Source organism: Mesoplodon densirostris, chromosome 11 (genome assembly GCF_025265405.1).
Source record: "Mesoplodon densirostris isolate mMesDen1 chromosome 11, mMesDen1 primary haplotype, whole genome shotgun sequence".
NCBI classification, from domain to species: domain Eukaryota; kingdom Metazoa; phylum Chordata; class Mammalia; order Artiodactyla; family Ziphiidae; genus Mesoplodon; species Mesoplodon densirostris.
This window is the reverse complement of record NC_082671.1, coordinates 17147322-17174761: the sequence shown is the minus strand read 5'-3', so window position 1 is coordinate 17174761 and position 27440 is coordinate 17147322. Positions and strand designations below refer to the sequence as shown.

Sequence of the window (27440 nt, the reverse complement as noted above, 5' to 3'; positions counted from 1 at the left end):
TTTGGGAATTTCTCCTATAAATTACACATGTATAAAATGACATATGTTCAAAGATTTATCATTGCAGTACTATTTGCAACAGGAAAAGACTAAAAACAACCCAAGTATCCATACAAGTTTGGTTAAATAAACTGCTACAGCCACACAATGGAATACTATGAAACTGTTAAAAAAAGAGAATATTCTCTATGAACAGATATGAAAAGATCTCTACTAGAAGGTATGTTACAAAAGCAAGGTACACATACATACAATAAAAATGTTAGTAACAGGGGAAACTTGGTATAGGACATACAGTAACTCTGCAGTCTTTGTAATATTTCTGTAAATCTAAAACTGCTCTAAAATAAAAAGCTTATAAAAAATAAGATACAGACAGTATATAGTTTATTAGATTTTGTGTAAAAGGAAGGAGAATAATCCTACATATATGTATCTGCTTGTAGTTTCATAAAGAATTCACTACTAACTAAGAACAATGTATTTGGGGGAGCGAAAATAAGGAACAAGAAAGGGAGCAAGATTTCTCAATATAAATTTTTTCTTTATAATTTTTTTAAATTGTTAATGATTGTATTTTCCAAAAAAATTCAGTAATTTTTAAAAACAACAACTCTACAAGAATTATCTCTTTCTCTAACGAAACCCAAGGGAAGTTTCTGGCACAGTATTTATATACCAGCAGATACTGTGTTAACTTATGAAACTTCTTTAAATACAAACTTTTAATCTCTATGGTATATGCTTTCCATAGTTACAAACCAAAATATTTTAACTTTTAATGAGGAAAGGAAAAATGGTTTTTACAGAAAATTGCTCTTTGTACAGATTTCCCCAAATACATCTATTTGACAGGGTAATTTACAACTGAGTTCAGTAGCATGACCTCAAAACTGAGTGAAAGGAATAAAATCCCTTAATGTTCTACAAATTTATTTTTTCATATAATAATCAGTACTGTTTGCTAATAAAAAGGTTGAAACCTATGACAGTGAGAAAATATAATTAGAGCACAAGGTATTAACCACAACCAAGCAATTTTAAAGACATACATTCAAGTCACGGATCTGCACACTAGCTGTTTTCAAGACCCTACCTTCACAGTGACTTTTTTCTGGTCTTCAAATTTTAAAAACTGGATTAAATTATCTTTACCTTCATCTATTTTATAAATTCCATGCATCTATGGGAATGTTAAAACAAATGGTTCTTTAAAAAAACTTTTAGAAGGGCAAAAGTATGCCCATTAAAAAACACGTTAACTTGAAGTGAAGAAAAAACTCACATACACTTACTTACCTTAAAAGGTTTGTCTCCACTGTGTGTCAGCATATGCCTCTGTAACCAACTCTGACTGGTTGACGGAGTGTTATATACTTTACAACCTTTCCATAAGCAAACAAATACCTGTTAAAAGAAGAGCCATAATTGTTTTCATCACTTATTTCAACAAGGACTTTTATTCCTTGTAAATTCAAATAAACATGTTGGAAGTCTTCAATTGACAAAGAGACATTTGTTGTACAAGGCAATCAAAATGCTTACTGTAGATAAACTTTCTGACCTTCCAGAATGAGAGGCATAGTTTTAACCCTTCCCCATTAAGGCTGCTGTCCATTCCCTCAATAAGGAACTGATACACCAATCCCAAAGTGCCATTCAGAAGGAAATATACAAAATATTAACAATATAGTCCTAGGAACTAGAACCATGGACCATTATTTACATTTTTTATATTTACTGCATGAGGGAACAAGCATGTGTTAACTGTAAATATCAGAAATATATTAAGGTATAAAGAACCAATGAAAATAAATCAAAACGGTCAATTGGTGGACACTGATTCAAAGAATGAGTAAGCAAATTATCCAGTTACAATCTTTCTGCTCTTGATTTCCTATTCTCAAATGTATACTAACACTACTTATGTTTATATTGTTCTACTTATTATAAATGATTTCCAATTATCTTGCTTATAAAGCAAAATCTAATACAGAATGTTAAAATTAATACAGTTGCAAAAGTAATGTCATGAGATACTTCTATCATCATAATAGATCCACATTCTTGGGTTCAGGCAACTGAGTATGACTGGGTTAACAACTAACAACATAATCTTTTTCCTACCATTGAGGTATTAACTTTTTGACCAATTCTATTTTTATCAAACTGAACACTGAAAACTGCTCCCCATCATCAGTAAAAGAAGTATGAATCTACTGTAACCGCTACCTTCAAAAAACCATATATAGGCTCTGTTCTTTTCTAAGGTTAGAACAATTATAAATACAGCCACACTCTGAAGATTATAATGTACTGCATATAGAACAGAACAAAGATACACACAGGACTGAGGAAACAATCATTAAACAGTAAGTGTAAAATAAAATTTTTTAGAAGTCTAGAAAAACATTCTAAAGTAACTGAGATCAATTTTTACTCAAAATCATTTTACAACAAGCAACACTGCTACTGCTGTTTGATATGCTTTAAGAATGTTATCGCACATCTTGATTCTACAACAGATTTGCTGGTTTCTTTTAGTTAAGCAGATATTATAAGTTATAACATTTCCTCCTTGGTACTTAAAATTCCTGACCCTAATACATGTTTATAAAATGATTCCTAAAGTTACCAGAATTAAAAGCTACTTTTTAAATGAATGTAGACAAAAATTTCTTTAGGTAAATTGTAAAACCCACTGCAAAATAATACAGTGCAAACTGTAAAAGTCTAATAAGCATGCATAAGGAAAATTCCATTACTATTAGTAAAGTAAAATCAGTCAAATATACTCAAATACAGAGCCAGTAAGCAGTATAATGTACATGCTCAAAGGGAGTGAAAAAAAGCCTACTTTTACTAATTAGATTCCTTCTGCAGTAAAATGATACAAAAAGATTTTATATTAAATAAGAGAGACACAATCTAAAGTCAGGAAGGGGTTGAATGGATGATCTCACGGTTCCTTTAAGCTCTTAGGAAAAAACTAGCTCAGTTTTTCACAAAATGTGAACATGTAAAAGAGAAGCAAATGTCTTTTATATTTATTTTGTCTCAAATCAGTCTGCTCTTTCAAGATCTGTCTAAAATGAAGGCTATAATTTTGTATCCTATAATTTTTAGCCACATTAAATGTGCTAACATTTTCAATTTCCTCTGTTAAAAGGTATTTAATAAACAGAGGACAAAATATTCAATACACTGTCCAAATACAAGAATAAAATATTTCTCATTTCTTGCAAAAGACATGACCAACTTCATGTTGTGTTCAGGAGATACCAGATTGGCAATCAAAACACAAAGTAACCTCCTAAGATTGATTCCACTTCCTAGCAGCATTCGGATTTAACCATGAGTCTAAAAGTATCACTTTAAATAACATAGAGGTAATTCATTCGAGTCTTTGAATAATAATATCCTATTATCGTCCCTCCTCAAAATCTCCCTCTGGCCCTCTTCCCTCAAACACACCAAAGAACATATACAAAAGTAAACTTAATAAAATGACACACGTAAAAGCACCCCTGCAACAAGAAACATAAACAGATTTCTTTCTGGCAACTGTTTTTAAAGTAAGAAATAGTTAAGACAGAAAAAAACAGAACACTAATGGATCTTGCGGAACCACTGAAATCCTACAAGATTAAGTTCCCTGCCTACCAAGACTTACGTGTATATTAAGAGGACACAGGGGTTTGAAATTTGATTAGTAAAACAGCTCAGCCTCGTTTCTGAAATCTAGTCATGCACGGAAATATGAGCCGAAGAACACAATTCTATTTTACTTAACAAAAAAGGTTAAATTTTTCTTGCTTTTTTTTAAAATATAAATTTATTTATTTATGTTTGGCTGCGTTGGGTCTTCGTTGCTGCGTGCAGGCTTTCTCTAATTGCGGTGAGCAGGGGCTACTCTTCGTTGCGGTGCGCAGGCTTCTCATTGCTGTGGCTTCTCTTGTTGCAGAGCACGGGCTCTAGGCACATGGGCTCAGTAGTTGTGGCACACAGGCTTAGTTGCTCCCTGGCATGTGGGATCTTCCCAGACCGGAGCTCAAGCCCGTGTCCCCTGCACTGGCAGCCAGATTCTTAACCACTGCGCCACCAGGGAAGTCCCTGTTTTTATTTTTTAAATACAAGAAAGTACTCTCATGATTCTTTTTTAAAAAGGAATATTCATAAAAGATGTTTAAATGGTAAGTTTAACTTTTAATGTAGAATTAAGTATCCACCCACTTTGAAAGGGTCAGGAAAACCTAAACTCCACCTGATTTCATCCTTCAAATATAAAGTCCACATGACATGGCAACATAAACAGCTTATAGGAAGGTAAAGAAGTTTCTAAGCTGTTATATGACAGTTTTGTTTTTCCCAGGGCGAAGATTAGAGTGGGATGAGAAAAAGAACAGGAATTAATATAGTATTTAGATCTTACTAACTTACTGCTCCAGAAAAATTGTCATCTTTCAGTAATTAGAAACATAAAATCCTGCAGAATTACCAATAATTTCCTCATTTGTTTCTGTTCCATTATGACAGTTTAACACTTGTGGAGTAGAAAGAAGAGAAATAAAAATTCTTTTAAAATGTCATCAAAATCAGCTGTTTTCCACTATACATGAGGTATTTAGAATAGTCAATTTTATAGAGACAGAAAGTAGAATAGTGGTTACCAGGGGTTAGCGGAAGAGAGGATTAGGGAGTTATTGTCTAACAGGTACAGATTTCAGTTTGGGATAATGAAAAAGTTCCAGAGAATGACAGTAGTGATGACTGCATAACAATGTGATGTACTTAATGCCACTGAACTGTACACTTAAAAACAATTGAAATGATTTCTTTTTAATTTCCCTTCCAAGAGGTCGTTTTAAAAAAAAATGTTCCAACCAACAACTACTCTATTGTAGATGAGATCGGGCGCGTTCAGGGTGGTACGGCCGGCCGTAGACACAACTATTCTATTTTAAAGCACAAACTAGATCAAGATTTCCTGTCTTATCTAGCAGTATCAAGTTTTCAAATTCTCATTCACACTTTCATTCTGAAAGCTTAAGTCTAGATATCAAAGACTGATATGTAGAAATAAATGGAAACTATTTTCTTCATTTAGCTGATCCTTTACGCTGTAGTTTAGCAACTAGTGTCCTTCAAAGATCAGGAGATCTTTCTGAAGTCAAAATAGCATTACTCTTAAAATTAGCCAGAAAATCTTATTATTTGTAATAAAGTAATTTTATGAATAAGCATTCAAGAAATGACATGGGGGAGGGGGTTTCCATTTCAGCAAGTTTACAGTTACTGTAGAGATACCACAACTTCATGCCTAGCTCTGTAATATCAGTAAGACACGTGCAGGTGCAGGGATTACATGATACATTCAGACTGTTAACTCCATTTTTTCTTCAAATCTGTAAAAGGCAGAAAACATTCTCCTAAAGGCTGTGTGCCAACTCAACTTGTAGGATCAAGACTTAGAAATGTGAAATTATCCTATACCTCCTAAGAGATCGCCTACATAGCTTGGGATCCTATATGCAGTTGCTAAGTCAAGTGCCTAAAAAGCATCATTCCATGGTTCAGAAGACAACCTTAGTGATATATACCAAGTGACAAGAAGCAGTGGCTCACAAAAGGCAACTCTGTAATAACCAAGAAACCAACTTAGTTAAGATAGTTTCACTAAAAATCTGAGATATATATATATATATATATCTGCTCTTATATATATATGGGGGAAATAAAGACTGTTACCAACGGAGCTTAACCACTGAGCTGGGTGGGTTAGGCAGTGAAAATACCATATGATGGGCACAGTTCATTAATACACGCTTTGGTGTCTACCCAGACCCCGTATACGTTAAATCTAATAATATGACAAATGTTTACTTATCAAGTAACTAAAAGATTGCTGAAACATTATAACATATTGTGATAACAGCAAATATCTCTTAAAAGAAATTTCAAATGCAACACCATTGGTAAAAACGTGAGGAGTGCCTGTTACGGTTGCGTGTTTAAAAAAAAAAAAGATTAGTAATACAATCTAAATATCAATACCACCGTGGGAACAGTTACCCACTTACTTAAACCAAGAAGATTTTAACCATTTTAGTATCAGTATATCTCAAAAGTGATGGCACACTGACAGGCAATGTGTGGCCTAATAAATTATCTGTACTTACAATGTGACATTAATTTCTGGAAAACATACTAAGTATGGTTAACTATTCAAGACATAAACCTAGATAAAGTTTAAAAAAAATTATAATATTATCAATTTTATAAATATTTTGGTCCATTACACTGTGACTCACCTAATTTGCTTTAGCTCTTTATTTACTACTCAATAAAAAGTATATGAACTGACACAACTAAATGGATTCCTGAAAGAATACAGGTCAATACTAAGCCAGCTCTGACAAGACCTGGGAAAGATGATCAATTATTACAAATAATGAGTACAGACTGTCATTTAACAGGACTGTTTATACTAATCCTGGTACCAATAGTTTCTCTAGTTAATTTCAGCATCAGGGATAACTTAAGACCACTCTAACAACAGAAGTCCCAAACAGTGCCAATTCCTAAACCTCCTCAACTCAAAACAACAGAAGCTTGAAATACAGAGTATTCATTTACAATACTCCCACTGTATTGCAGAAAGTCTAATTTCTTCAAAGTAATATACCTAAGAGCAAATTAAAATCCAACACATAATATGTTCTATTTAATTTGATTCCATCAAATATGTGGGAAGTAAATAAAAGGGGGAAAAAAACATTTGAAAAAAATAAACCGTGTGTAAAAGCAATCCCAAATTACTTTGAAAAAAAAAAAAGCCTAACTAGCAATTATAAATTAATAAAACTAATGAAAACAGGGAGTGAAAAAAAGAAATGACAAAACCAACCCCTCCTCGCTGACCATCTACATGTATGGAACGGATGTGATCTGCCAGATCTGGACTAGAGTTGAAGGAAGCCTGGCACTGGTCCCAACAACAATTATAGGCAATATTTTTGCTTGAAGAAGTAGTGCTTCCTTGTCCATTCATCATTGCTGGAGTTGAACGCCCACTGGAAATTGTGCTGTCTACATCCATTATAGTACTGCTTATGCTACAAAAGAAGAAAAAAGGCTGTGTTATTCCTAGAAATTCACTAACATGAATATGATCTTATAAATAATTAAGATTACCACTTGACATTCTGCCCCATAAAGCATACTAACCATATTTTCCATTAGAAAACAACACTGCTTTAAAATTATTTAGTTTCAAATAATTATTCTCTGAAACTAAATTTCAAATAAATATTACTTGCAATAAAGTGCAAATCAAGGCAAGAAAAGCTAGTTCCTCAAAACCAGATACGGGGTAATTTGAGCAACTTTTGGCAGACATGAAGCCCCCAACACCATACCCTACAGAAAATAAACCAAACCAAACCACACACACAGAGCTCATCACATTTCATCCCTTCCACAGTTCTAAGAGGCATGATAAAGTTAATAAAGTATAGATTCCAACTGCAAATAATTCAGAATCAAAAGATCATCTTTACAGTTTTGCAAATCACTTGTTGATCTGAAATCTTTTCTTCTATTCACTAATCTGAGAATACAACTGCTATCACATCCTACCTCTTTCCATCTCAAAGAAGTTGGGAAATTTTGCTGTATTTTCCCTTCTTAATAATAGGCAGAAGAGAGAAATCTGAGTGCAATAAAAGTTTCTCTGATTTTACCAAAGTCTAAATAAGAAGTACTTTCCTGGCCCTCATTTTTTTTTTTTAACTCCTACGCACCAAAAAGACTGAAAATGCCAATCAATCCCTTTAACTTTTAATTTACTAAACAAAGTATTACATGTTAGTAATTCTTTTATTTACTAAAAAATTATTATATTAGTAATAAAAGTAATAAATAAAAGTAATTGAGTAATTTTGAATGTTCAAAATTTCACATCATAATAAAATGTAATACACTTTGCCTTCATCTTAAAAGCAATTCACTTTCTAATTTCTCTTTTTTCAGTATCTTCTCCATAGAGAAATTACATGGACATGGCATCAATCACAGAAGGACCAACAGTAAGAATGCTTCAGACTAAATCCATTAAAAGCTATATAACTGCTTGTAATTTAAGTACCAATAAATTATAAAATTGATATTAACTTTTAAGGGGTATACTTCCCTACTCCCAAGCTTTTATTATAGAAAATTTCAAAAACACAGAAAAATATATCTAAACCTGAACTTAGATAGAGACAACAAGCTACTGGTTACCAGTAGGGAGGCAGGAAGTGGAGAGGAGCAAAGACAAGGGCAGGGGTTTAAGAGGTGCCAACTACTATATATAACAGAAATAAGCTAGGATAAACAAGGATATACTGTACAACACAGGGAATACTGCCAATATTTTATAATAACTAGTAAATGGAATATAACCTTTAAAAGTTGTCAATCACTACGCTGTACACCTGAAAATGTATATAATATTGTACCATCAACTATATCTTAATAAAAATAATTAAATCTGAACTCAACAATTAACACTTTGTCCTATTTTTTGTTTTTCCGTTTTTTGGGGGTTTTTTGGCCATGCTGCGTGGCATGCGGGATCTTAGCTCCCCAACCAGGGATCGAACCCTCACCCCCTGCATTGGAAGTGCAGAGTGTTAACCAATGGACCACCAGGGAAGTCCCTGCCCTGTTTGCTATATTGCTATAATTTGTTTTTCTCAATCATCTGCAGGTTGCAAACATAATACTTCAACCACAATTATTTCAGCACATGCCTTCTAAAAATAAGAACATTCACCTGTAACCACTACAACCTTATTTGTTCACACCCAAGAATTAAACTGAACTTTTAAAATAAGCTTAATAATGACTTGTGTCTAACATCAAATGCACCCATTTTACAAAGATAACGAAAATGTTTTTGTAGGATGCTTCAGATGTGAAAAATGTCTCAGATTTCCCTTTGAAGGATATTCACGTATTTAAGTCCATCTGGCTAACTATCTACCAGTCAATACATAGATTCTAAATTGCAACTTTAAAACTTCATTCTAAAACTCTGTAATCTCAAGAAAACTCTCCAATGTGAATCAATTCTTGAATATCTGAAAATCTACTTATATACTGTTTGTTTCTGCAGGAATAAACTGTAAGTACGGTATATACTGAAATACAAGTTTTTACTTCAGCACTAGAAATTTCAAGTCTCATGAGGCCCTTATCTGCCAAATGGTTACCTATTTTCCTTATCACTTGCTTCATATATTCTAAAACATTTTAACTGTAAAGTTCATACTTTCGTAAACCATACTGATTAACCCCAAAGGCAAACAAAATATTAACAATTTTAAGTGCAATATTCTCTACGTGCAGTATTATTCACTTGAAAAACAGTACTTCATGTGGATATGGATCCTCATAAAAGGAGAACATAATGCAGGTGTTAGAGGACATGAACTTTGTCTACCATTGGCAACAAGCTGCAAATGCAATGGCAGAGGAGGTAAAGGGCAGGTACCCCTACCCTGGAAGACTCAAGAGACAGTCCACAATTGGGCAGCATCCCCAGAGAGCCTCCCAGAGCCCAGCAGGGCAAACTGGAGTCCTGCCTCATGATCCCTTCTTGACTCCTCCAACTTCTAGAAAGTGTCTAATCCTAAACCACCAGGCTACCTTTCAGCCCCAGATCCATGCCGGAATCAGTGGTTCTCTCCAGTCTTAAGACTGATAAAGGCAACAGTCCTGATGCAGGAGAGCACAGGAGACGAGTTACAAGCAATTTCTGATTTTGACAGGACCCTGAGATAGATAGAGATTTCATAGGAAGTCCTTTTTCCTATAATAGTAGGATAACAAGATGCTCAGAACTAAAAGGTGACATTCCACCTGACCTTGGGTCTAGGTTCAAGCATATATTAAGATCATTCAATCAGTTAGTTCTCCTTCCCAATGAACTTACTGATTCTGTCAAATGTGAACAAAAGCGGCCTGGTATTTTTAAGAAAACATAAGCCATAAAAAGCACTCACTCTATTCAGATAGTTTCAATAATTTAAAGCAGTGCTGTTCAAATTAATATGTATATGAACATCTGTGATCTTATTAATTGCAGATTCTGATCCGGTGCTTTTGGGGTAAGACTTGACATACTGTATTTTTAGCAAGAGCCTACTTGTTGATGATGCTGCTACAACATTTTAAGTAGCAAGACTCTAAAAGATCTCTTTCATTATTATTACCCAACTGAAACTGACCGGACTATCTAAAGAATTGTCTCATATTGTAGAATAGTAAGCTAAAGCAACCACGTATGTGCGCGTACACATACACAAACACACACACGATGACAGAAAATCTGTAAGTTTAAAAAAAAAAACAACACACACACATTGTTAAGAGATTCCTACGCAATATTTAAGGAAGGATGTAAGACATTTTTAACATTAACAACATTCCCTTTTTCCTCTTTTCCATGGGCCTTGTTAAGAAACTATCTGGCAGACCAGACTCTAACGTCTAGAGTAACTAACGACATGGATTTTATGAAAACGGTTTCCCTTGAGAATTCAAGGGCCAGTTCACGCATACATACAAGAATAGCCTCTCTCTGATAACTCAAATTACTTCCAAGCAAAACATACGTTTGGTGGACGTGACCACTGTCAATAGGGCTATCAACACTGACAAGATCAGCTTGCTAAATGACAAGACACAGGAGCAGAGGAAGCAAAACACGGATGCTATGTTACGAGAGAGAAGGAAGAGACCATGGTCTTGATGTAACAGTAAGAAAAGTTCGCTGACATGGCTTCAGATTCCACACTGCAAATGATCTTAAAAAAACTATCACTTGTCGGGCTTCCCCGGTGGCGCAGTGGTTGAGAGTCCGCCTGCCGATGCAGGGGACACGGGTTCGTGCCCCGGTCCGGGAAGATCCCACATGCCGCAGAGCGGCTGGGCCCGTGAGCCATGGCTGCTGAGCCTGCGCGTCCGGAGCCTGTGCTCCGCAACGGGAGAGGCCACAACAGTGAGAGGCCCGCGTAGCAAAAAAAAAAAAAAAAAAAAAAAACTATCACTTGTCAAGTTTTGGTATATTATCAAACAGCCACACAATTATATTAAAAAGTATATTAAAATACTCCTTCCTGGGCTTCCCTGGTGGCGCAGTGGTTGAGAGTCCGCCTGCCGATGCAGGGGACACGCGTTCGTGCCCCAGTCTGGGAAGATCCCACATGCCGCAGAGCGGCTAGGCCCGTGAGCCATGGCCGCTGAGCCTGCGCGTCCAGAGCCTGTGCTCCGCAACGGGAGAGGCCCACGTACCACAAAAAAAACGAAAACAAAACCAAAAACAAAACAAACAAAAAAAACATAAAATACTCCTTCCTTTTCCAACTAAATATCTGCATGAGCCCAAATTTTCTTCATATGGCTCAACCAAATCAATTCATTGCACCAGGCTGAATGCAGAAGCAGATATGAGAAACTAGTTGTTCAGCCAAACATTAAATATAAAACAATGTCACTCTTCTATTTTTCTTAACTGAAAGTTATTTTGCATTTAAAAAAACTTCCTGGGACTTCCCTGGTGGCACAGTGGTTAAGAATCCGCCTGCCAATGCAGGGGACATGGGTTCGATCCCTAGTCCTGGAAGATCCCACATGCCATGGAGCAACTAAGCCCATGCTCCAAAACTACTGAGCCTGAGTTCTAAAGCTCGCAAGCCCCAACTGTTGAGCCCACACACCATAACTACTAAAGCCCGCGCATCACAACGAAGAGTAGTCCCCGCTCGCCACAACTAGAAAGTGAGCACGCAACAAAGACACAATGCAGCCAAAAAAGAAAAGAAAAGAAAAAAAAACTTCCTGTTACATATAATTGGTTTATTTTTAGATTAAATAAATGTTTTTAATGTTCTCAGTTTTGAATTTTGATCCTGTAACAGTGATAAATGTAATGTCCATAAACAAGCTTTATGGTTTCTTCAGTAACTTTTTTTTCTAAATAAATTTATTACTTTATTTATTTTTGGCTGCATTGGGCCTTTGTTGCTGCGCGTGGGCTTTCTCTAGTTGCAGTGAGCGGGGGCTGCTCTTCATTGCAGTGCACAGGCTTCTCCTTGCGGTGGCTTCTCTTGTTGTGGAGCACGGGTTCTAGGCGTGCGGGTTTCAGCAGTTGTGGCGCACGGGCTCTAGAGCACAGGCTCAGTAGTTGTGGCGCACGGGCTTAGTTGCTCCACGGCATGTGGGATCTTCCCGGACCAGGGCTTGAACCTGTGTCCCGTGCAGTGGCAGGCAGATTCTTATCCACTGCGCCACCAGGAAAGCCCTTCAGTAACTTTCTTTTTTTTTTTTTTTTTTTTGCGGTACGCGGGCCTCTCACTGCTGTGGCCTCTCCCGTTGCGGAGCACAGGCTCCGGACGCGCAGGCCCAGCGGCCACGGCTCACAGGCCCAGCCGCTCCGCGGCACGTGGGATCCCCCCAGACCGGGGCACGAACCCGTGTCCCCTGCATCGGCAGGTGGACTCTCAACCACTGAGCCACCAGGGAAGCCCAACTTAGCTTAATTTTGTAACGGTAATAAACTTTGGATAGAAATAAGAATACTATATAGTTTTCAAAGTACTTACCAAATTGTAGGTAAACATAACCACACACAGGGGATTCCTTATCTAATCATATAACAAAGTAAGCTATTATTTGGTTAAAAGGTGATGTTCCTTTCATCTATAATAAAATTGCCACTCAATACTACAAAGATTACTCTGTGTCTCTCCCATACCTGTAATCAAAATTATTAAAATCCAGAACAGTACAAAACATGTAAGACAATCCTATATTTTTTAATTCAAAAAACTGAATCTAATTAATTCAATTAATTAAAACAAAGACCAGGGCTTCCCTGGTGGCGCAGTGGTTAAGAGTCTGCCTGCCGATGCAGGGGACACAGGTTCGTGCCCCGGTCTGGGGGGATCCCACATGCCGCGGAGCGGCTGGGCCCGTGAGCCATGGCTGCTGAGCCTGCACATCCGGAGCCTGTGCTCTGCAATGGGAGAGGCCACAACAGTGAGAGGCCCGCGTACCTCAAAAAAAAAAAAAAAAAAAAAAAAAAACACAAAGACCATATTCTATCATAGGCAGACTAAGGCACTTTGTGGAGGAGATGTTAAGCCCTTATTGATGTCAAATTGTGCCAGTTGCTGGTCAACCAGTGACAATCCTATATTTTTGAGAAATCTGAAATTGTATGCCTGATATGATACAACTTTGAGTGAACTCTCTACTTCAATTATCCATGCCAGGCCTCGGCTCCTTTTGTTGGAAGAGACCATGATTTTGTGACCTGCTCCTTATTCTAGGCATTGACAAAGGAATTAAAAGCTAAAACTGAACCCGTTAAAAGAAAAAGATACTTCAAGAAAACTATGAACTGCCTGCCTGTTACATCTTATGACTTTATCCTAAGGAAAAAAGGGATTATGTAACTTACGATATCAAAATTTGTATCACAAAAGTAAGGTGCTGTTTTTAAATCTGACTTCCCATTCTTTATCACAACAGCTAACCAGTACTGTTTGCTATATGCCCTGCATTGTTCTTTGCGCTTGTGTCAGACTGTATTTTCCAAAGACAGCCACCCCCATACACACACCTTCCCACATCCTCGTCTTACAGCTTGGCATCAAGAAGTGAGGGATCTATACTACCTCCCCTTGAATGTGAGCAGTCCTAAAACTCTTGCAGAAGTGACACTGCCAGAACTTCCACAGCTGGGTCATCAAAGGCAATACAGCTCGACCTGGCTCTCTTGGGACACACAGCTTGGGAGCCCTGAACTACTTACTCACCCTATAAAGAAATCTGGCTCCCCTGAAGCCACTATGCTAAAAAGATCCTGTGAAGAAAGTACACAGAACTAGAGAGAGATGCCAGGAGCCCCAGCTGTTCTAGCTCCCAGCTGTTTGAGTCTTCTCAGCCCAGGCACCACACACGTGACAGCTTCGTGAGCAAGCGAGCTTCCTGGTGACTGCAGTCCCCAGACTTTATACTGCTCCAAGCTGCCAAGCCCTGCTCGGACTGTAGATTTGTAAGCAAAATAATGTTTTAAACTACTAAATGTTGGGAGTTGATTGCCATGCAGTCATAGTAACCGGAACAATGCCTGATGTGAATTAACTCATGTAACGCTTACAGCAACCAAATGAAGTAATTACTCATTATTTACTAATACTCAAGTATTAGTAGCCTCATCTTACGGATAAAAGAGACTGAGCAGATAAAAGGGACAAAAACACAAAAATTATGTGACTTGCCCCGTCACACAAGTACAAAACATTAATGCCAAACAATCTATTTGCCACATTTATACAAAAGAAAAATGAGTAAATTACTGATTTAAGAAATACTGAAATGCCGCCTATATTACATACCAAGATAACGTGACAGTTTCATCTGGTGTGCACACACAAGAAGCTGTTCCTTGCTTTTGTACATCTACAGCACACACACACACACACACACACAAAAGATATTTAGCATTACATGTAATTTGACTCATTTGAACAACAGATGAGTCACATGGTTTTACAAGATAAACTATTAAGTTTGATTTCTACAAGTCAATTAGCTCCATGAAAAAAATTAATTCAAGGTCAGTCATACAAAGCAACACTATTCTCAGGTAGAACTTGTTCCAAATTTAGAACTTAGGCTACTGAACCAGATTATGAGCCAAACAATGTCAGCGTAAAATCCAACTCCAAAATACTCCAGGAACAACGAGGGGACACTTTCGTTTTTATTTATCAAAAACAAAAAGTAAGTTATGAGATTGGTCTTAACTGGGATTAAGGAATTTAGACCACATCCGATTTCTGTAAGGCTGCCTGGTTTGGTCTTTCAAACTGCTGTGGTGCTATAGGCTTTCAGAGCTTTAAACTCAGAAACAATTAGGGGAGAAAAAGGAAAGATAAGTGCCGAGTTTATTGTATGTGCTATATATACGCTCAGGTCAAACTTCCCTAAGGTCTTTCCTACCCACCTAAGGTGGAAGCAATTCTGCTTCTTTATGATCTGGTTGATCTGTACTATGAGTCACCTATAAACCTCTTACTCAGAGTAAACTCCTAAACCTAGCTAGTGCCTTGCACACAGTAAATGCTCATAGTTTTCAGTGACAAATTTAAGTAGGCTTTTTTAAGGCAAGTAAAATATATGGCTTTGTCACACTGAGATAATCATTAAAATTAATTGGAGGCCACTAAAAATCATTAGCCAACACCAAGATATTATTATTACTATTGTTACTGTAATTATAAGCTATTATCACTGTAATTTAAAAAGCTAAATGGATTTTTCTAATCAAGAAAAAGACTACTCTCTATCCCTACAATTACTTCTCTGAATAAAGACAAAAGATTTTTCCCCAAGACCCAGCAGTATTCACCAAATTGGCCAAAAGGGACTTTATGCAACAATGATGAAATACAGTTCATGGAAAACAAGTACGTTGCATTCTTCTATCACCACCATGCACTGCGCACATCATTTTCAATTTGTTTCTCATCTCTAGTCTATGCCCTTTAAGATTACTCCACCCACATTTTTCATCCAGCTTAAGAGATCAGCAAGCAATTATCTTCAAAATGATTGTAATACTAGAAACATTCTACTTCAATAAAACTACACTATAAGGAGTCATCTTTTACCGTCTTAAAAAGGTTTCCAGAAAAATGTCTATACACAACGATGGTATATTAAAAAACCTGCTATGAAAAATACCCATATTTTATACAGAAGCAATCACATATTCATTTCGTGTTTTTTTAAGTTAGTGTTAAATCATAAAAATGATTTTATCAGATCATTTCAGTGTACCCATATCTAACAAGAGTAACTACAGTAGAGTTCAACACCTCAGAAGACATGTTCAAATGACTGCCAACAGGAATGTAAATCACTAGAAAGGCTATTGCTCATTAATCCCATCCTCAGTACTTTAACAAGTATTTATATATTCATAATTTTGTAAAGACAAAAATTTTATAGTTTAGAAATGAACTAGTAAGTGTATTTACTAAGAAATACTAATACCCTTCTGAAATCTGTGTTTTCTCTAATTGATAACACTTTATCTTTCTAGAAACTCAAAATATAAATGAAAACCAGAAAACAAGTCAAGGGCTTTGAAAAGTGTTAAAATTAAAGAAATAAAATGTCAATAAAGACTCTCTCTATTCCCCTAAAGACTGAATAACTATAATACTTTAAAAAATTAACTTCTGTATTTCATAGTCTTAAGAGGAATCCAGGTTACAAAGTCTAACTATATAATTACAAATGAGAATAAAGCCCAGAAATGTCAATGAACTCAAGCACGTGTAAGTTATTCTTTGCTAAAGAGACAGGATGAAAAGTAAAACAGCCGCTAATGTAGACTACTGATATTTTCATTAAACTTCCCTGGTCAAGGCTGTTACAACAGTCCTATAGGCAGTGTAAGTATAGTAGCTAAGACCACGTCTAGAGCCAGGACTGCCAACATTCTCCAGGAGCTGCGTGACTGTAGACGAGATAGTCTGTGCGTGCTTCCTCGCCTCGCTGGTTCTGTGGATGAACTTCACCCAATCCTTTCAATAAGCTCAAGTCTCAGATTCTTAAGCAAACTAGACAATCAATAGTGGGGTTTCTTCTAAAACAGTGTGTAAATATATTTTTTTCTTGAGAAACAAAATATAAGTTGGGGAATCCTGCTTTTATTAAAGTATTCAAATAATCACAACTTTTTTCGAATACTGCTTTCACATACGCTGCTTAAAAGAACTGGGGGAAGAAATAAGGCATAGAATGGTTCAACTCCTTGTTTCATGCAGCCACACTAATAACAGTGAGAAAGAAGAAATAGGTATCAGGTATATCCAGAAGAAATAGGTATCAGGTACATCCACATTCAGCTGAATTCAACCAATTACAGAGTTCCTGAATATACGGAGTGTAACAGGTGAATGCACTGCAGGTAAGTGCTGGAAGTATAAAGATAAATAGGACCTGAGTTTAATCTTAAAAATGTTAAAGCCTGGAGAAGACAAACACAAACACAAATGGATATTTCAATGCAACGCCATAAATATGAATTAGAATTATGGTGATTTTTGAACTCAGAAGAACCTAAAGTATCTTTGAGATCCTGGATGGAACGAAGACACACCTGCAATATTCTTGGTTTGTCTAAAGGATAGGAAACACACACACATACACACACACACACACACAGCATATATACAGAACAGGTTTCTATTCTCAGGGAGCATACATTCCAGCAAGAGAGATGAACAGTAAACACTTACGCAAATTGTGATAGGGCCAATGCAGAACCTGAGTGAGGCAATGAGCCTAACAAAGAATTGGGGACAGTCTGCCTGAGAAAATGTTCAAGGTAAGACCTGATCGTGACTAGGAGTTACAAAAACAGAAGCTGACTAACGGAAAAGAATGTGATTCACAATATGATACATATATTTATCTTCTGACTCCCATTAGAGCACTTGCCAAATCTACACCAGATTTATGACATCTGAGCTCCAAATTTCTTTATACTGTTTAGTCCAAAACCTTCACTTTCAAGAAAAAGAGTCAATCTACAGTTCAGAGAAATGAAACGATTTGCCAAATATCCTGCAGGCAGTCTCTAGTAATGCCAGTACTACAATACTGATTATTCTCAATAAAGTATTCTTTCCACATTTTACACATGAGAAAGGGGAAAATAAATGACACTGAATTAATTACAGCCCTAGGCCCATTACATATTCCGTCTCATTTAACCATAACACTAAGATACTTCTTCTAGGGCTTCCCTGGTGGCACAGTGGGTAAGAATCTGCCTGCCAATGCAGGGGACAATGGTTCGAGTCCTGGTCCAGGAAGATCCCACATGCCATGGAGCAACTAAGCCTGTGTGCCACAACTACTGAGCCTGCGCTCTAGAGCCCACGTGCCACAACTATTGAAGCCCGTGCGCCTAGAGCCCGTGCTCCACAAGAGAAACCACCACAATGAGAAACCTGCACGTCGCAACAAAGAGCAGCCCCCGCTCAACGCAATTCAAGAAAGCCCCCGTGCAGCAACAAAGACCCAATGCAGCCATAAATAGACAGACAGACAGATACTTCTATTTTAAAGGTAAGGAAACAACTGATAAGTTAAATTATAACGCCAAGTCTTTCTGACTTAGAGGTTCACACCTTTTCACTACCCAATGTTCCTTTAGCTCTTTTAGTGACAGATGTGTCTAGAAAAATATGGTAAAGTATTGTTCCAGTTAAATCTTCAAGAAAAAAACTTTTTACTCAGAAGTAGTAACACTATTTCTCTTATTGATCACTCAGGAAATTAGCTGTTCTTTCCTTTAATTCAGTTTCTCAAGCATGACTTCTTCCCCAACTCCTACCCCAGCTCGAGTCTCTATTTCGCACCTGTACTACTCCTACCACCTCCTAAACGGTCTCCCAGCTCCCAAGCTTTCCTTCTCTACGTTTGCCACGTGTGATTAACTTTCCGGTAACACAAGTTTCATCATTCATTCAAAATATATTTTAAAGTAACTAAAATGAGTCAAGCACTGTGCCAGGTACTGCAGATAGTGCAATGTTCAAAACAGACGTAGTTCCTATTCTCAAGGAGCTCATATTCTAGGAAGAGAGATGAACAGTAAATAATTACTCAAACTGTGATAAAGGCAATGCAGAACTTGAAGGGCTAGCAACGTGTCCAACAAAGAATCAGGGATAGTTTGCCTGAGAAAATGTTCAAGGAAAGACCTGATCATGACTAGGAGTTACAAAGACAGAAGTTGGGGAGAGGCAAAGAATCTAATTCACAAGCTTAGAGAGAAAGATGGGCACAGTTGTGTTGGCATGGAAGGTCACACTTTAGTCATTAATTCTTATTTCCCAGTTCCAATGTGGATCCTCTAATCTAGGCAGAAAGTTTTCTGAATATGCTAGGCTCTTTCCTTCCTATGTTTCATTTAGGCTTCCTGGAAATTTCTTTTCATCACTCAACTAACCCTAAAATCCAGTCCCTCTCCCATCAAATCTTTAGTCATCGACTATAACACTCCACAGTTTTAATTTTAACGTACTGTGTCACAAACAATTTACAGGAAAACTAGAAAACAATGGAATCATCTTTTTAGTCTTCTCTTTAAAAACTATCTGGGGATGCACATTTTTCTTATCACTAAACAGGGTTAAATGCTAACCATCAGTAAATGCTCAAAAATGACTTTAAAAAAAAATAAATTTATTTATTTTTGGCTGCATTGGGTCTTCAGTGCTGCGCACGGGTTTTCTCTAGTTGTGGCGAGCAGGGGCTACTCTTCGTTGCGGTGTGCGAGCTTTTCATCACGGTGGCCTCTCTTGTCGTGGAGCGTGGGCTCTAGGCGCGCGGGATTCAAGGCTGTGGCACGCAGGCTCAGTAGTTGTGGCTCGCAGGCTCTAGAGCGCAGGCTCAGTAGTTGTGGCGCACGGGCTTAGCTGCCCCGCGGCATGTGGGATCTTCCCAGACCAGGAATCGAACCCGTGTCCCCTGCATTGGCAGGCGGATTCTTAACCAATGCGCAACCAGGGAAGACCAAAAATGATTTTTTAAACATCTAAACATCTACCTGATCTCCTATCCATGCCCCAAATTGTCCATTTAGTTCTAAGGTCAATATCACTGTTACTTTCACAAATGTATACTACCAGTCATAAAAATGAACTCAATATGCGGTTAGATAACTGCAGATCCATTTCCATTACTTGAAAACATATCCCAAAACCTTTTAGTAATAGATCAGCAGCATTACTTACATATTAAAAACTATTAAAAATAAAAGGTATTAAGAGGCCTTTTAGGTCAACCATATATATTAAAGAAAAGGATTAAAATGTAGATTTTGTAATGAAATATTTTGGTATAGCGTATCCTTTTGCAAGTTTCTGCAGCACTCATTTACAGATACTTGCCACACATTTAACAGCTGGTAGAGTACTTTTGGCATTTCAGATCTTAAACTGCTTCAACCAAAGACCAATGCTAGCTTTACTATTATCAGCTCTTGTGCACAGTCTGTCTCCCCCACCCGTGAGGTCAGGTGCTTTGTTTTAGTCACTGCTGTGTACCCAACACCTAAAAAAGTACCTGGCACATAATGGGGGTTCTATGTACATCTGTAGAATAAATACCTATCACATAATACATGCTTAGTAAATTGTATGCCAAATACTGTACGTGTAATCCCCATAGCTATCTTATAGGATAGGAACTATTACTGTCCCCCTTCTGCAGGTAAGAAACCTGAAGTAGTAGAAAGACATTAAATAACTTAAATGACTGTCCCATGGTCACCCAGCTTCAGTGAGAGCCACAATTCAAATCCAAACATTCTGACTCACCTTGTACTGTTAACAACTTCTCTCCCTATACTTCTCTCCTTAACTTCAAATTTTCCATGTACCTTTGATAAAATGTTGGGCATTTTTCTACAATAAATGCTTCTAAACAATGGTTTTAAAAAAAAGAACCCTCAGGTGACTATCCACTTCAGATTTTCCATCCTTATACTTCTTTTAAAATAAGCTTTTTACAGAAATTTACAATTTCAAAGTTGTCCGATCATTTAAAAAGTATTTATTATGCACCTCTGGATCGCCTCTAAATTGGTAGTTCTTAACTTAGACCAAACCCTTTTAAGACTCTGAGAAAAACTGCTGACATCTTCTCAGAGAAACGCCCACATAAAATTTTGCATACGACCCCAAAGGCCTTACTAGAGTACACCCCCAGAGAAAAGCTGGCCTTAAACTCACTATACTAAATACAATGATCCAGCCAAAGGCACCAATTCCTGGCCCTCACTTTACAGTCTTCTTTATACAAATTCTACTGTAGGTATTTCAATTTAATTCTAATAGAGTACTCACCATATGCAGGTACTGTGCTATATACTACAAAGATCTAAATGAGCTAAACTGTCCCTGCTCTCAAAACTACCATGCTACAACAAAAAGGATGAAGCAAGCATTCAAGTGCTTTGAACAACATGGATTCTTCCAAACGGTCCATAGGGCTCCTTAACAGAAGTTCACATGGACCTTAGAACACCTTCATGGTTAAACCTAACCCTGTCGTCTTGCAGTTGAGGAACTAAGGGTCAAAGATATTACTTAAAATCTAATATAAGTAGCAATGCTAAAATCTGAATTGTGTCCTTTGACTCTTTGATTACAGGCTCTTTATACTGCAATATTCTACATCCCTACATAACAAAGCCAGAAATTGAGATGAAAAAATAAAGAAGAAATACAAACACAGTAATTAAAAAGAAAAAAATTAAAATCAAGTTTAGTAAGACCAGGAAAGAATTTGTTGTGGCATTTTGATGGGTTTGTTTTTTTTTTTGCGGTACGCGGGCCTCTCACTGTTGTGGCCTCTCCCGTTGCGGAGCACAGGCTCCGGACGCACAGGCTCAGCGGCCACGGCTCACGGGCCTAGCCGCTCTGCGGCATGTGGGATCTTCCCAGACCGGGGCACGAACCCGTGTCCCCTGCATCGGCAGGCGGATTCTCAACCACTGAGCCACCAGGGAAGCCCTTTGATGGGTTTTGAAAGGTTGTCTCAGTCAACAAAAATCTGAAGCAATTATTATGTATCACAGTATGAATAAAAAGAAAAATAGGAAAAATGTACCTGCTAAGTGAAGATATATGAAGAATATGTGAGCAGGTATATTTAGGTCATAAAACCCTTGGCTCTCTTTCTCTCAGATGACTTGCTCCGGGGGAAACTATTTGCTATGTCCTAAGAGCACAAAAACAGCCTCATGGAGATACTGACCTGGTGAGTAACTGAGGCCTCCTGCCAAAAAGCTACATTAAGTGAGCCGATTTCCAGCCCCAGTCTAGCCTTCAGATGACTGCAGTGCTGGCCAACACTTTCGCTGCAACAGCAGACTCAGCCAGAACCACCGAGCTAAGCCTCTCCATTCTTGACTTTCAGAAACCACATGTGATACCAAATGTTTGTTTTAAGTTGCTAAATTTGGGGGGTATCTGTTACACAGCAATAAATAGCTAATACAACAGGCAAGGTGTGACATCTCTAACTTTGTTTAGAGTCAATAAAGTTTTGTGCTAGGAATTATGGCAAAACCACACTCTGGAATTAAAAGTTTCAGAGCCATATGCAAGATGGATGAACTGGGAAGCATTTTGTCTTCCTGTATCCCACAATATCCAGTAGAGTCCTTCCTGCACACAGTAAATACCTATGCTTGTATCCCACAATATCCAGTAGAGTCCTTCCTGGACACAGTAAATACCTATGCTTGGTAACAAACGAGCTTGCACACAAGATTTCCTAACTGACCCAATGCAATAGTCTCAACGTTTCTTAAAAGTAAAATGGCCCCTTAGAATCTCTCCATATAAGTTCAATCCTGAAAGCTGTAGTTTTATGGTCGTTCACTTTTTAGCACAGAGCCATATCTTCCTTAACTGAGAATTACAATCCGTAATCAATGACAACTGAGACCTGTTAGAAGCTCTTCCCTAAATTTAGTCAAAATTAAAAGGTAGATTAAAACAGGGATTCTGGAGAGACTATGAACAGCTGCTTCAGAGTTGAAAAGTGAATGGTGAAAAGCAGTTCCATCATGAAGTATGAGCAAAATCTTACCTCTTATAAAAGTATTTTATTGCCTCAACCATACAGAGCCTTAATAGGTCTTGATGATAACCTCAACATGCAGCCTTCTAATATTAATCTGATTTAAAAGTTTAGCCTCCATACTAGAAAAAAGATTTTCCTAATCATATCACTGGGAAAGTGCGCAACATAACCCTGTTTTCCCAGTGTCAAAACAATCTTAATTATACCTCAAAGTTTGCAACCCATTAGGTTGGTAATCCAAATTTTAATCCACAAAACAGTAAGGGCCTGTAGTCTTTGCTGATCATTAAGTTTCATACTAAATGCCCTTCCCTATCACCCCAACCTTATGCATGCACTCTTCACCTGACACCTGGATTTATCCAGAAAGTCTGATAAAGGTGGCTTTTTCAAAATAAGTCGTATGTTATATTCTAGATGGGAGGGGGGAACCGTAATAGAGACAAATAACCACAAAACAGAGGCTGTTGTTATCAATTCGCTTATACAGATAAGCAACTGAAGAGTATTTTCATATATAATCTGATTCAACAGGTAGAACTAATTTCTACACTAAAAATATTTCAGAGGCATTCTAAAATTCTATTTAAAAGTCAACTTAGCCTCTGAAATTAACTTAAAAGGTGGTAACTTTTTAAAAGGTACTTAAGCTTAGATTCAAAGTAGAATAAAATAAAAGCTAGTTTTTAGTGGCCTCACGCAGCTAAATATTCCCCTCAAAGAAAATCCCATTATCTTTATAACCAAACTAAAAGTAAACTACATATTAACTTTAAGGTTTTCTAACTTTACCACAATAAACACACCAATACACTTAGGCTGGTTCTGAATAACTTTCTCCTGGGAAAAACAATGTTTTTGGTACCAAGTGTGATTTAATCATTTTATAAATTAATCACTTTCACAACACTTCAAATACGTTTCGTGGACTGACTCCTTGGATCACAAGCTTTAATATCCAAATCTTTAAAGTTAGTTCTTTCTTAAAATGGAGCACTTACAGTTAAAAATATTTAAGATAATTTCAACAACTTATAAAGTATGTTAAATAAACTCGAAAGTATAAACTAATTTCAAAGTGAAAGAAAAACTCAATTGGCATTCTAACAGAAAGAGTAAATTCTAATGATACTAAAATCCGTGCAATAGGATGCCTCATGTTTCTAAAAAGCACTTTAAAACCACGATATCCTCCCATCAGTTACAAATATAAAGACTTCTGACCGTGAAATCAATCTATAAAATCCGTAAATTGATGTAATCTGCAGGACAGTTTATAAGAATTATGAATCCTCTGCAAATTTAAAATAACTCTTAAAAAAAAAACTCAAAGGCAAAAAAGGGGGAGTTTCAAAATTAAGATTATCAAGACCACAACCAGTTTCACTAGTCACATAAGGTTTTTTCATACAAATGATAAATTTATTACCCTGTAATGGTAAAATGATTACAGTGTTTTGTAGTCTCTAATGTTTAAGCATCAAGAAAAGCAAGTACATTTGGTTATCAGGTTTTAACCTTATTTGGCACCAATATCTTACTCCTTACTCTGAAATATGATGTAAAAATTACATATTCAAGTGAATATCTAATAAAAATGAAGTCAAAACTCCACTTCCTGAAATACTGCTTGGCCAATTACTATCTCCTAAAAGGACTAGTAAACAGATATTAACTAAAAAAAAAAAAAAAAAAAAACAAATACCTGGCACATCCTGCTTGTGGCTATTTAAAGTGAATTATTCTAACTCTTGTGAAGTGGAAATAGCAGAGAACCTTTGTTCAGATCCAGCTCCACCACTTCCATTCTATACTTACTGTTTTGAGTAAGACACTCAACTTGCTTCTTCATCTGTTAAATGGAAGTCAAAATAATACCTACCTTGTGCCAGAGTTGTGGAAATGAAATGATTAAGGCATTTAAATCGTGCAGTGCTAGGCAAGTGTGTTTTATGGGTGTATGTGTATACTAGGTACATGGAACAACTGTGGTAGATGCTGACTGTATAAATTAATGTCAACTTTCAAATATCTACTGGTACCAAAGAAGGAGTATACAGTAAAATGATAAATGGCACACGCTTCATTGTGCAGTTCACATCAATTTTTAATTTTCTTTAAGACATTCTCATTCCTGCCATGCCTGTATAGTTCAGGACAATTTTTCCAAGGTTTGCACTCTCTACTTTACCCCACTCAAGATGTTTCCTTAACTAGACATTAGAGTAAATGTCAAACAGAATTTGATGCTATATTTTCAAAATATTTAGAACTGTGAATTCCTTATAACACTAAATATAAGCCACTGTGTTCATTTTTATGTTAACAATAGAATTCCTAGAACTTTAGAATACTTTAACTTTTAAATCCAAGTCAATAAAGATTGTTAAAAATTCTACTGCTCATCAAAACATTAGCAGATGGTCAAAATAACTAATATACTTTAGATGCATTATAATATGCATGACATGCTTCTCTCTGTTTAAAAAAGTACATTAAAGACCAATTAGTTAAAATACGAAGTTTTCCAGAGATCAAAAGTAATGATAGTAACAACTGAAACATACCATAACAATGAACTTCTTAATGTCCCGAAAAAATGAAGCGCATTTTTGTCAGTCTCCACATTCTTTCTAAGAAGCTTTAGAAAAATGCTACTAATCCCTTCAGAGATCTCGCCAAAACATGACTTTAAATATTATCATCTAAAATCATGACTCTCACGTTGAAGCATTACTGTATAAAGATTTTAAAACGCATACTAACATGCTGTACCTTAAGACTGCATTTTGTTACAATTCCAACTCTCTTCGATTCCGCAAAGTTATTTTAAAGGACACCAATTCATTATTCTTTTACACTACGATTTATACGTTTTTAAAACTTTCTCCCCAATTTGATCACCAACGAAATAGTTACTAAAATCACTTTGGAGACCACGTTAATGACCACACATGAGGAATTCTGGAAGCGCTGATTAAATATAAAAGAATAGTCTTCACTTTCCTAAGTAAAGGAAAGTGATGGTTGGGGGTCTCCTCCCTGAACAAGGAAGTTCTGTTACATCCAGGCGAGACCAGCCATGTTGGAAAACACTTGTCAATTACGGTTCTGACAAGTATTCGCGAACACGGCTGGATGAAGCTAACCTTGTGTACCGAGGTGCGTACATCAAGGCCCTCTTCGGCTCCGCCACAGGATCTGGGCCTACTTTGGGGATTGTTTCCGAGTTGGAGCCGTCCTTCGGTCCGTACGGAGTGCAGAGCCGAGGGGAAAGAGGGCGGGGAAAGGAGAGTTGGGGGAAAAAGGGTTTGAGAGTTGGAAGCCGCTATCCGCAGCGAGAGGGGCGCGGCGGCCGGCAGAGGTTTCCTAGTTGAGAGCCGGGGGGAGGGGCCGAGGATTCGGGGAGCAGGGGGATCTCAGCAAAAAGTCCCCTCGGGCCCCTCGGAGTGGCCTAGGAGCGCAAGAGGAGGAAGGGAAGGGGAAACGCTTCAGTGCACTGACCTGTCCTCGGAGTCCATGCGGCTCAGGGGTTCCCCATCCGACGACATCTCCAAGCTGCCTCGCCGGCCCGCGGAGGTCGCGCTGCTTCCGCCTCCCCCGGTCCCGTAGCCCTCATCGCCGCCGCTGGAAACGACGCTGCTGCTGCTGCTGCCGCCCCCGCCGCCGCCCTGGCTGCCCCGCGGTCCCTTGGGCTCCTCCAGGCCCTCCTTGCCGTCCCCATCCCCGCTGCTGCTGCTGGCGGCACCGGGGCTCAGCGAGCGCGTCTCGTCGCTGCTGCTCCCGCCGCTGCTGCCCACCAGGCTCTCGGCGCTGCTCTCCTCCTCGCCCCCGCCGCTGCTGCTGCTCTCGTCCTCCTCCTCCTCGTCCTCCTCCTCGTCCTCATCCTCCCCGGCCTGGCTGGCGCTCTCGGGGCTCGGCTCCGACATCGTCTCCGCCTCGCCGCCCCCCACTCCGCCGCCGCCTCCACCGCCCCCACCGCCGCCGCCGCCGTTCAGCAGCAGCGCCGCCACCGCCTCGGCCTCCGCCTCTTCTTCCTCCTCCTCTTCCTCCTCCTCCTCCTCTGGCGGCTCAGCCCGACCCCGCGCCGCCGGGCCGGGGCTGCCGGGGGGCAGAGGGCTCAGGCGGGAGAGCTCCTCCAGGTCGGCCATGTCGGTGATAGCGGCGGCCATGGCGGCGCCTGCTCCTCCTCCTCCTCCTCCTCCTCCTCCCCGCCGCCGCCGCCGCCTCCCTCTCTGGACTCTCGCTCCCGTGCCCCCTCCCGAACGCCCAAAACTCCTCCGACGCCGCTGCAGAGCAGGAGGAGGGCCCGCGAGCTGCGTCAGCCTGCACACGCGCTACGGAGCCCGCGCGGGGACAGGCGCGCGACTGCGCGCACTCACGCGGAGACAGCTGCGCGCCTGCGCGGCGGCACGCGGTGGCGCCTCCCCCCACCGGCCGCGGATTCCGCGCCCCCGCTGGTCCCCGCCTGGCCTCCGCCCCGACCCGCCGAGGACTCAGAGTTTCCGCGGGGCCTTCCCACGCCTTCCCTGCTCGCGCTGCGGGCGGGACACGCGGAACGAAAACCTGAGCGCTAGCCGGCGATTCTAACAGCCCTCCGAGGTCTCAAGATAAAGTCATTCATTCCGGGGGGTGTTTGGGGAGCGTCCCCAAAGTACCTCGCACAGGCGCTGAGCCAAGAATCGAACAAGTCCCTGCGCTTCTGA

General features: G+C 38.8%; 1 protein-coding gene across 2 annotated transcripts in view; it reads right to left on the bottom strand.

The window, feature by feature from the left end:
• AEBP2 (AE binding protein 2) overlaps window positions 1–27073 on the bottom strand; it is a 56040-nt gene extending 28967 nt beyond the window's left edge. Inside the window, exons 1-3 of one of the 2 annotated variants that reach the window (XM_060113546.1) lie at window positions 26239–27073; window positions 6908–7115; window positions 1300–1407 (exon numbers count right to left, since the gene is read on the bottom strand). In XM_060113546.1, the coding sequence (XP_059969529.1) occupies window positions 1300–1407; window positions 6908–7115; window positions 26239–26906 (984 nt within the window). In that variant the 5' untranslated portion in view covers window positions 26907–27073. The remainder of the gene's footprint in view (window positions 1–1299; window positions 1408–6907; window positions 7116–26238) is intronic. The other variant, XM_060113545.1, reaches the window with a different exon arrangement.
• Window positions 27074–27440: the final 367 nt, after the last annotated feature.